The sequence below is a fragment of the Boleophthalmus pectinirostris genome, unplaced genomic scaffold (genome assembly GCF_026225935.1).
Source record: "Boleophthalmus pectinirostris isolate CB_2022bp ecotype Guang Dong unplaced genomic scaffold, ASM2622593v1 HiC_scaffold_13, whole genome shotgun sequence".
NCBI lineage: Eukaryota > Metazoa > Chordata > Actinopteri > Gobiiformes > Gobiidae > Boleophthalmus > Boleophthalmus pectinirostris.
This window is the reverse complement of record NW_026571036.1, coordinates 9,516,716-9,528,871: the sequence shown is the minus strand read 5'-3', so window position 1 is coordinate 9,528,871 and position 12,156 is coordinate 9,516,716. Positions and strand designations below refer to the sequence as shown.

The 12,156-nt window shown below is 39.8% G+C and overlaps 1 protein-coding gene across 3 annotated transcripts in view; it reads right to left on the bottom strand.

Moving 5' to 3' along the window:
* The window catches only part of gphnb (gephyrin b), a 178,487-nt gene that overhangs the window by 62,413 nt on the left and 103,918 nt on the right, over window positions 1–12,156 (bottom strand). For 2 of the 3 annotated variants that reach the window (XM_055149399.1, XM_055149400.1), the window contains exons 9-10: window positions 6,089–6,097; window positions 461–508 (exon numbers count right to left, since the gene is read on the bottom strand). The exons of the other annotated variant lie outside the window; for it this stretch is intronic. In XM_055149399.1, coding sequence (XP_055005374.1) covers window positions 461–508; window positions 6,089–6,097 — 57 coding nt within the window. The remainder of the gene's footprint in view (window positions 1–460; window positions 509–6,088; window positions 6,098–12,156) is intronic. 3 annotated transcript variants of the gene reach the window in all.

Below are 12,156 nucleotides of genomic sequence, written 5' to 3'. Positions count from 1 at the left end.
CTCATTTTTCGCAGGTATCGATACTAAAAAGGTCACATTCACACGACAAAACAAACCTTTAGAATGATTTTGAGCTGTATCAGAACAAATAGACTAGTATACGCCCATGGACCACTGAGGGATTACACAAATATAAAACCACATGGGAATGGAAAAGAAAGTACTTTTATTTAATACTGAAAATCACATTCTATTGTCTAAATAAAGAGTGTTTTTTTTTTTATTTTTTTTTAATCATCGTGACTAGAACTTGGTTGAATTGTTTGTGAGTAAATGAAACACCAGCTCTTTAAACCAGCACCATGACAAAGCTCGATTTCCCTATTCCCAGTCCCATGTTTCATTTATATCCTCCTGTCCTCTCCTCCTCGTCATCCCTCCATCTCGCACTTTCTCCGTCTTGATCACTCTCTAGGTAGCACTCACTCTCTCTTTCTTTCTTTTGTTTGTTATCTCTCACGCTCACACTTATCACTCTCTCTGACACTCTTTTTCTGTCTCTTTCTCTCTGTGAATCATGCTTTCTCTCTTTCGTTCTCTCTGTCTATGTCTTTCTTACTCTCCTTGTCTCTCTCTCTCTCTTTATCACTCTTCCTGTCTGTCTTTCGCTCTCTCACTCTGTCTCTCTATCACACTTTCTGTCTCTTGTTTTTCTCTTTCTCTCTGTCTCTCTATCACTCTTTCTGTCGCTCGCTTTTTCTCTGTCTCTCTCTCTCTCTCTCTATCACCCTTACTGTATCGCTCTCTCTCTCTCTCTCTCCCTCGCTTTATCTCTCCCTGTCTGTCTCTCTCTCTATCACGCTCTCTGTTTCTCGATTTTCTCTTTCTCTCTATCACTCTCTCTGTCCCTCTCCCACTCTATCTCTCCCTGTCTCTCTTTATCACTCTTTCTGTATCTCCTTCTCTGTCTCTCTCTCTTTCTGTCTCTCTCTTTCTCTCTCTCTCCCACACTTTCTGTCTTTCGCTTTTTCTCTCTGTCTCTCTCTCTCTATCACCCTTACTGTATCTCTCTCTCTCTCTGCCTCTCCCTGTCTGTCTCTCTTTCTCTCTATCACTCTCTCTGTTTCTCTTTCTTGCTCTGCCTGTCTCTCTCTCTTTATCACTCTTCCTGTCTCTCTATTTCGCTCTCTCACTCTGTCTCTCCCTGTTTCTCTCTATCACACTTTGTCTCTCTCTCGCTTTATCTCTCCCTGTCTCTTTCTCTCCATCGCTCTTTCTGTCTCTCGATTTTCTCTTTCTCTCTATCACTCTCTCTGTCTCTCTCCCACTCTATCTCTCCCTGTCTCTCTCTCTTTATCACTCTTTCTGTATCTCCTTCTCTGTCTCTCTCTCTTTCTGTCTCTCCTTTTCTTTCTCTCTCTCTCCCACACTTTCTGTCTTTCGCTTTTTCTCTCTGTCTCTCTCTCGCTTTATCTCACCCTGTCTGTCTCTCTTTCTCTCTCTCTCTATCACTTCTTCTGTGCCTCGCTTTTTCTCACTTCTCTCTGTCTCTTTTTCGCTCTCTCTATCACTCTACCCATCTCTCTCCGTCTCTCGCTCTCTCTCTCGGTTTCTGTCTCCCTGTCTGTTTCTCTCTCTCTCTCTATGACTCTTTTTGTCTCTTGCTTTATCTCTCCCTGTCTGTCTGTCTCTCTCTATCACTCTTTCTGTCTCTCTCTCTCACTTTTTCTCTCTGTCTCTTCTTCTCTGTCTCTCTCTCTCTCTCACTCTTTCTGTCTCTTTCTCTCTGTCTCTCCTCCACTTTATCTCTCCCTGTCAGTCTCTCTCTCTCTCTCTCTAACTCTTTCTGTCTCTCTCCCACTCTATCTCTCCCTGTCTCTCTCTCTTTATCACTCTTTCTGTATCTCCTTCTCTGTCTCTCTCTCTTTCTGTCTCTCTCTTTCTCTCTCTCTCCCACACTTTCTGTCTTTCGCTTTTTCTCTCTGTCTCTCTCTCGCTTTATCTCACCCTGTCTGTCTCTCTCTCTCTATCACTTCTTCTGTCCCTCGCTTTTTCTCACTCTCTCTGTCTCTTTTTCGCTCTCTCTATCACTCTACCCATCTCTCTCCATCTCTCGTTCTCTCTCTCGGTTTCTGTCTCCCTGTCTGTTTCTCTCTCTCTCTCTATGACTCTTTTTTGTCTCTTGCTTTATCTCTCCCTGTCTGTCTGTCTCTCTCTATCACTCTTTCTGTCTCTCTCTCTCTCACTCTTTCTGTCTCTTTCTCTCTGTCTCTCCTCCACTTTATCTCTCCCTGTCAGTCTCTCTCTCTCTCTCTAACTCTTTCTGTCTCTCTCTTTCTCTCTCTCTCTCTCTCAATCTTTCTCTTTGTCGCTCTCTCTTTTTCACTCTGTGTCTCCATCACTCTCTCTCTCGTTCTCTCTATCCCTCTCTTTTTTCTCTCTCTCTCTCTGACTCACTTCTTACCGTTCATCCACATTTTAAAATTCAGATTTCACGGAGGAAAACAAGTCCAACACAAACACTTTCATAACAAACCAGCTCTCTGCACAAAAACACAAGGATTTTTTCTGATCAATCTTTTTCAAAATTGAGTTTCTCATTTTACATTTTAAACACGTCCAGACGCTTTCACATTTGAGAGAAGACTGAAGTATGACACAGAATAAGAGACACATGAATATTTAGAGAAGAATTAAACGACATAATGTTTCAAATTTTAGTTCAGTTTTGCATTCAGAAAAGACAGATGATGTCACAAATTGCACAAAAGATAGAAAAGGCTGGGTAAATAATAACACTATTGTTTTGAAAAGTCATGTTTCAAGCATTACATTACTGTTTACTATGAGTGTGACGACATGGCTCCAGTCAAATGAAGCTCACTGAGGCAAGTAGTTATGGGGCGAATTTGGAGCAGAGTTTCATATTAGGAATCAGAATTTATTTATGGCAAAAACAGCTAAATAAAACATCAGGTTCATGTAGAGCGGGTTTATAAAAACAAAAAAAGAAAGCACCAAAACAAATGAAAAGAACTCTATGAAAATGTGTCCTTAAAAGTCTTTATAGGTTAAAGAATTTGTAGCTTTCTAACAAGACAAGGCAAGGCAAGTTTATTTGTATAGCACAATTCGTACACAAAGTAATTCAAAGTGCTTTACAGAATAAGAAATACATTAAAATCATAATAAAAACAAATCAAAACATAAATAATCATGAAGATTAAAATTAAAAAAGAGAGACATAAATTGGAGAGAAGAGTGCGGAATGAAAACCTTTCAGTTTTATGCACAGTTAAACAGAAATGTTTTGAGCCTGGATTTAAACAGCGTCACAGAAGAGTCTGTCTCACATGTTCAGACTGTTCCAGGTTTTAGCTGCATGAACCTGAAACGCTGACTCCCCTTGTTTAGTCGTGACTCTGGGCACCAGCAGGAGGCCGGTCCCTGAGGTCCTCAGAGTGTGAGATGGTTCATATGACACTAACATGTCACAGATGGACTTTGGTGCTCGGCCATGGAGAGACTTGTACAAGCAGAGCTGCTTTAAACTCTATTCTCTGAGGCACAGGAGCCAGTGCAGAGACCTGAGCACAGGACTTATGTGCTCGTACTTCCTAGTTCGAGTAAGGACCTGAGCTGCAGCTAACATTGTTCCTTGGTCAAAAATAGAGCTGGGTATCATCGAGAAGTTACTGATATGATACATATCTCGATACAGTGCATTTTCGATTCAATACGATATACTTCAAATCAATTCGATAAGGTTCAGTTAAAACAATGTCTAAATCATGGCTGTGATACTAAAAGTTTTTGTTAAACCACTTCTAGTGCAAAGTTCATAAACACAAACATTTTAATCATCAAAACAGTGAAAATGTCAAATGAGTTTCCTTTCTCTAAACAAGCAACAAAACTGTAGCTGTAACAAAATAATTCAGTAAAATATACCAAAAAATACTCTTGGCGATATATTGATACAGCCGCCCACGATATCGATACTGTATCGTCACATGCGATATATCGATGTTTTTGCACACCCCTAATCAAAAACATGCCTGAGAGGTTTTAGACGTCCTTGTATGTTTGTATGTTTGAGTAATCTAGTGATCTCTTAGCCAATTTCATTTCTCTCCAGCGACTAAGTCAGGAATCAGAATACTCTAGACGGTTTGCAAGAACCCTGGGAGTTGTCGACCACACACCGGCCAATCAGCGAAGAGCTGTGAAGCCATGACGTCAAACTCAAGCTCCTGTCTAGGTCCCTTTAGTGATACAGCACAACAGTAAACAAAGTGGTCGAGATGAATGTAGACGAAGACAGACATTCTGTGTTGGCAACGATTCCCGAGATTGAGGATTTAAAGCTGGAACAAAAAGAATGTTTGGTGAATTTTATCAAGAGGAAAGACACTATTGCTCTTCTTCCTACGGGATTTGGCGCATTACATACGTCACGACCAAACAGCAGCGATTGGTTAAATTTAAAAAAGGTGATGGAATCCTAATGCTGCTGAGGTCAGACAGTTTCCACAAATTGAAACCGGTTCATGAACCAGGCTAGCGATCTCTCCCGGCCCCAATTTGAGCCCCTCTAAGAGTTGGCAGTACGGGTCTGTGCAAGGCTCCACCCACAAGCCAACATCACCCATGCTCCCACAAGACAATTCTCCATAAATATGCAAGAACGTGATACAAAACAACACACTACAGCTTCACAAATCTGACGCAATGTCCTGTAGCTTCATTAGCAGGACGCACGCCAACTTTAATTGACTCAGAGCATCAAAAACAAAAGTGAAACTAATAAAACATGTTGATAAAGCATTTTGAAAACAATAAAAGGTAACATAGTGATCCAAATATGTTATGTGTTAGCGTTTAATACCCCATAGAAGTAAACTACCCCCTCTTTAATCTATCTAGAGTACCTAGCTGAAGGATCAGACTACTTCATTGGTATCAAAACGTAGTAGTACATGGTATTCCTAGTTGTTTCAAAGCATACCTACCCTACCCCCTCTCCCCCCGCCTCCGGGCCCGTATACAAAGTGCTGTACACGCTGGTTGTGATTGATCGAGCTCACTGTAGTCAGCTGATTCTACAGTGTCCATAAATCTCCGGTCCGGTCACTACAGCCTACCAGCGCTCCTGCAAGGCTACTGTCGGACATCTTTGGACTGTACGTGACGAGCATTTAGCAAACCGGAGTGAGCGTCAAGTGAAACATACAGGGAAATGCTCAAACTAACTACTTTCTGCATGTTTTGTTGTATTTGTATGTATGTATTGTGGGCATTAAAGACCCTATATTACACAAAATGGACTCTTGTGAGCTTTAAGACATGTTATAATGTTGTTACCTCATCAAAAACAGACCTGGAATTGTGTTTTGTTTCATTCACACGTTTGAGTAACCCTTTTTCGTTAGTCTGCCTACACCTTGTGATCCCATGTAGTGATAGTTTTCAAGTTACAGCTACTTTTACCTTGAGTTCAGTAGAGATTGGACATTCCAGGGCTGAAATTATCCAAATGATTCTAGTGAAGGAGTTGAAAAATACAGAGGAGCACTTCCTGTATCATCACATCTATCTATTCTGACATCTATTTGGGAGAAGAGCTCAGCCTAAATATGCAGAGTTTGTGAGTTGAACCTATGTGGATGAAACAAAACACAAATCCAGGTCTGTTTGTGAGGAGGAAACAACAATAGAACACTGATCAGAAAATAGCAGAATATCCACACACCTTCACTAGAATCGTTCGACCTGGAATTGACAATCTCTACTGAACTCAAAGTAAAAGGTAGTTGTTAATTTGAGAACTATAGCTGCATGACACTATAAGGTTGAACAGAGCATTTTGAGCTTTGGAGATGTAGACAGACTAATAATAAAGGGTTACTCAAACATGAATGAAACAAAACACAACTCCTGGTTATTTTTGATGATGTAACAACATTATAACATGACTTCGGGTGCACTCACACTAGGATTTTAGACCCATGCCCAAGCACAGATTGCCCCTATAGCGTGCTACATTTGCCCAGTGTGAGCACAATCGAACCGTGCTCAAGTGTGGCACAGATGAGACTTTGGCTCAGTTGGAGGAGGTGAACCAAAGCACGGCACGGAGCTCATGTACGCGCACACGCTATACGAACCCTGCCAGATGCGCTGATGTTACTCATACGAGGAAAACGGTGAATAAAATCAGCTCCAAAACACACGGCAAACCCACGCTCAGCTTCAATAAGACAGATAGAAGTTTAGCTGCTTCCCGTCTCCGGCTGTCATCATTACTCCGCATTTACGTCCATAAACTCACGGAGGACGCACATCAGCCTCACTATTTAATAGATAGTTCTGCCGCTGGACTTTTTTTCTCCGCTGGTTTGGTTGTGCAGGTGTGAGTGCAGAACATAGACACCTACGTAATCATTCTTGAGCACGGCACGGTTCTAAAGTCCTAGTGTGAGTGCGCCGTTAAAGCTCAACAGAGTCAGTTTTCCGTAATATTAGAATCTTTAACCAAACAAGTCAGATCAGACCTTTTTGTCATAGTCTTATCCACTTCACAGTTTACCCAGAGGTGGAACATAACAAAGTAAAACATAGCAAAAATCTAAGGTTTACTGTCTAAAGCAGACTTGGAGAAACTTATCCATGCGTTTGTCTCCAGTAGGTTAGATACTGTAATGGTCTGCTCACTGGTCTCTCCAAACGAGCTGTGAGACGCTGCAGCTCGGGTCCTTACTCGAACTGGGAAGTACGAGCACATAAGTCCTGTGCTCAGGTCTCTGCTCTGGCTCCTGTGGCTCAGAGAATAGACTTTAAAGCAGCTCTACTTGTACAAGTCTCTCCATGGCCGAGCACCAAAGTCCATCTGTGACATGTTAGTGTCATATGAACCATCTCACACTCTGAGGAGCTCAGGGACCGGCCTCCTGCTGGTGCCCAGAGTCGCGACTAAACAAGGGGAGTCAGCGTTTCAGGTTCATGCAGCTAAAACCTGGAACAGTCTGAACATGTGAGACAGACTCTTCTGTGACGCTGTTTAAATCCAGGCTCAAAACATTTCTGTTTAACTGTGCATATGACTGAAAGGTTTTCATTCCGCACTCTTCTCTCCAATTTATGTCCCTCTTTTTTAATTGTAATGTTTATGTTTTGATTTGTTTTTATTATGATTTTAATGTATTTCTTATTCTGTAAAGTACTTTGAATTACTTTGTGTATGAATTGTGCTATACGAATAAACTTGCCTTGCCTAAAAGTAGTAAAGAACATTATTTAATTATGGATTTTAGATATCTGTACTTAAGCAGATTTAAAAGTTGATGCATTTCTTTTATTACATTTGAGAGGAAGCAAGTGTACTTTCTAGTCCACTACATCTTTGAACAGAAGGGAAAACTAAAAGTATTTTTTACTATAGTCCTGCTGAAACCTGCTGAAAAGGATGTTCATACTAGTTTGAACAAACAAAAACATACAAATAAATAAAAACAGATAAGAAAAAATAAATAAATTCTAACTGTAGCTATTCAGTTGCTTCTGTTGAACAAAATTCATCAAATCTTTATCAAAATCACTATATTTGAAGCTTTATTAGATCTCAAAAACTGTCCAAACGGTACTTCTTCCACCACATATTTTATCCCTGCTGTCCTGTCCTGGAGTCTTTAGCTTCAGCCACAGTGAAGACAAACAGGCAGCTTCAGTGTTGTGAGCATGTAGAGCACTTATGTAACAGTCTGAGCTAATGAAGCGAAGGACACATGGGCCTGGACTCAGACTCGGGGTAATAAGAATATGCAGACGCTCCATGTACACTGGTCTTATTTACACCGGGGAAATAATGTACTATCATATAAGACGTACAGACAGGAGCCAGACTTTGATTTGATATCTTTGTTATAAATAAATATATGTATGCCTTTGTTTGACGTAATGGATTGAGACGTGAATGTGAAGCGAGAAATACAAAATGGATTTAAAGTGCAGATTTCCAGGAGCTTATGATCAATATATGAGGTTTAATGGGCCTCTTTAGGTGTTTTTCTATCGTTCAAGGACAAGCTTACTTTTTGTGCCAAATAATCATTAAAATACACCGTAATATAGTTTGGTTTGTTTATTTTATTTTACTTATTTAGTGTCATGCACCATTTAGTTGATGCTCTGCTCGCATGGGCTTATAAAACACATAAAACAATAAGCAGACAAATCACACATCAACCATAAAGTGTCGTCTTACGGAGGTCCCAGGCTTTCAACGCAAACGAAGCCAACTTGAAAACATTAAATTTAAACAAATACTCCAGTCTTTTTTCATCAGACACAGCAAACCAACAGTAAGACGGTAACATTTTATAATAACTACACCTTATTTAGCCTTAATAAAGCATGAACAAAGATTTAATTAATAATGATTCGATTCACGCTTAGTAACTACTTAATTACTACCTTAATTAGCACTTTCACTTAATTTGCCTGTGCTGTAAATAGTTACTCATAATTATTTCATACTTAATTACTCATGGACGAACCATTTGAGCATTTATTCATCATTAATAAGCTATGAGAGAATGATTTACTAATAATGCAATGCAATGATCATTTCTGTTAGTTAAGTCTTTTTGAGAGCTTTTCTAAAGTGAAGATAAATTACGCTTTAGTAAGAATTTACTAAGCGTGAATCATTATTAATTAAATCTTTGTTCATTATTAATTAAGTCTTTGTTCATGCTTTATTAAGGCTAAGTAAGGTGTAGTTATTATAAAGTGTTATCAATACATTAGACAGCAACTGACACCAGGGTTGGGCGGTATCCAAATTTTGATACTGCTAAACTTTCTCAGGATTTTCCCACGGTAAATGAAACCGTATTATCAAAATGTTTTAGTACAACTTTGGCAAGCTATGAAGCCGCACCGCTGTATGGTCTATGCGTATGACCTGCAGACTTATAATCTCTGAAAAGTTTCACATGAACCATCTCCAAGGCAAGACTCACCGTCAGCAGCACATCCTCTGACGCAGAAAGAACACACATAATCCACTGAGTCGTGTCCTTTAGTCCGACAGAAGCTGAACCGCATCAGCGCACAAGGAAAGAGCTGTTTTTATCAGCGTTTATAGTTTATGCAAAAGTTTCGTTTCTGTAAAATGTCAAGAAATGTGCACCTGAAGCCAAAATGCTGCCAAACTAAAAAAGTCTTAGCATTTTTTGGGGGGACCAACTTGCTTGCAACCTGATTTGTTCTTGTCTTGGTCTCCCTTCTGATCGTCACGTGACAACAGAACAAAACTAATCTAATTTCATCTCCCCACGCAGTTAAAAGAAACATTATCGACACTATTAGTTTTACATCATGATAGCTTTAAATTGGAAATACAACCACACATTCATTTAGGTATCAATAAATTATAATATTATATTAGGTCCTCATGCGCTGCAGATTTTTTAGATGACGGTAATGAAACTGATACCATTGCTACTTTTTGATACCTCGGGATACTTGTAATACTTGTATTACCGCCCGACCCTAACTGACAGCGCAGGTCATGATACAAAGGACACTTGTACAGAAAATGCATTTCAATTTCAAAGTCCTTCAAGTCACACAGAGCTCATGTGCGCTCCTCCTCTGGGATTGAGTGGAAGCGTCCCGTCTCCAGAGTCAGAGTCCCTCACCTCAGCTGTGCACAAACTGACCTCTAACCTCTGCTTAAATTCAGAGTGACATGAAGCTCAGGCCCAAAACAGTCTTTAATTAAAACATATGTTCTTAATTTTGGTTTACGTAAGATTTCACTGAGCCACTTCTGTTTATACTTCAGAGTAAATCTTCCTAGTTTGTCTGACACTACAGGTGAACTTATTTCTATAAATAAACTGGAGATCTGCATCCTCAAAAATATTCTCAACCTCTCTACTCCAAAACGATTTATGTAACAGACTCTGGTTAAACACATATTTGGTTAATCTCGTGTATCTCTGTACAGGGCAAGTTTAATAAATAAATATAAATAAATAAGGCATTTTCCACACAACTTGCATAACAAACAAACAAAAAAAAAAAAAGTATAAAAAACAAAACAAAACAAAAAACACTTCCTTTGACAATACTTCTTTTTCAGGGGAGGTGTTTGATTTTCAACAGAAAGTGACTTTAGGACAATTTGAGAGGAAAGTCTAACAAACAAAAAAATCGCACAAATGTAGTTAATCTAATAAAACTGGGACAAATCACTAGTTTTGTATAAATCTGCTCAAAACTGGGGCTGTCCTGGGTAAATAGGTATGCCTGGTCACCCTATCTTACAGTATATTTTAAAATTTTAAGTAGAATTATTCCAGTGATACTTTTACTTGAGTAAATTTCTACTTCTGTATCTGTACTTTTACTTAAAAGACAAAATTAAGTACTTCATCCACTACTGTGTATAACTAGCTGACCTCGCCATGTAATCCTCAGTCGCACAAACAAACCGAGGCCCCAGTAGCACACGCTCTGCTTGAGTAAACTCAGACGGCGGGCCCCGGGGACAGTGAGTACATGGAGTTGGCAGAAGCTCTGGACCTGGGAATATCCGGAACATATGTCGTCTGGAGCAGGGGAGCCGCCTGTCGCACTCCCACCGCCTGCTCCATTGTAGTTCATCGTAACTAACAAGTGTAGTGTCATTAGCGAGATTACAATGCTCTTTAAAGACATATTTAGATCAGCATGTTACATTTTATGGTTTTGAAAATGCTGTAGTCGCCGAAAACAACATCTTAACATGTTTAATTTTTGACGTTCTCAAACTACTGCACATTGCGTCAGTTTTGTATCTTGCTTTTGTATATTTATCGGACAGATTTGTACTGCTAACTGTAAATGGGGCTGGAACTGTGCCCGGGAGAGATCAATAAATTATTCAAACATGCATGGATGACAGAGACTGTATGGACATAGCTTCAGGCTCCATCGACTTTAGCTCCAGTTTACTTTGCATTGAAAATGATCAACCCCATATCCTTCTGACTCAGAGGTGGGGACTCAAGTCAAACTCGAGTCACTATTTTTAGGACTTGAGACTTGACTGGAGAAATGGACAAAGATTTGGGACTCGACTTGAACTTGAAGGTCAGTGACTTGGGACTTGACTTAGACTTGAGGTCTGTGACTTGAGAAGAGAAGATTTGGTACTTTGGTTTAAACACGTGAAATGACTTGAAGCTCAAAGCAGACGACTTGGACTTGACTTGGACTTATGGGCCAGTGACTCGAGACTCGACTTGGACTTGCCTGTGTTTGACTTGGGACTTGACTCGGACTTGAGGCCAAAGACTTGAGACTTATTTGAGACTTGCAAAACAACGACTTGGTCCCACCTCTGCTCTGACTGTAACATTTTGGTCTTAAAATGTTTGTATTAATCCACTCTATGTGAGCCTGGAGTTTTCATTTCACTATTTTGTCCAGAAACCAATTCCTATTTGTATTTATTGAACTGCTGGGGGTGTGCAAAAATATCAAAATACCTATATATTCTATTGTATAATGTGATGATACAATATGAATATCATGGGCTGCTTTGTTACAGCGCTACAGTTTTGTTGCTTGTTTAGAGGAAGGAAACTCGTTTATGCAACACATTTGACATTTTCACTGTTTTGATGATTAACATTTTTGTGTTTCATTTTAACTTTGCACAAGAAGTGGTTTTAGTATCCCATCCATGATTTAGACTTTATTTTTTGTACTGAATCGGCAACTTCTTAATGACACCCGGCCCTTATAACTGCTAGCCTCGGTGAGCTTTGTCATTAAGTGTATCATGACCTTCCTGATGATCCTCTGCTGTAAAGCTTCAGCCAATCAACATTAAGTATTAATCTGAACTGCTGAGGAATTTTACGATCATTGTCTGCAGGACCAAATTGATCACGTGTGGAGCTCAAAAGAGATATGCTCCACATACAGTATCAATCACTGTGAGTCAGTTGTCTTGCCCAAGGACACAACCACATGCTCTGGAGCTGAGATTGAACGGCTGACCTTTGGTTTAACGGGCGAACGCTCTAACCAGTCCTCTGTCGTCTTTAGTCCTGGTTTAGCCTTGAATCACTGGTGGAAAACTGCACAGATTTCAACACAAAGTTACCTTCACCACTATTGCTACTTCATGTAACAACATCAACATTCCCTAGAGGTGAC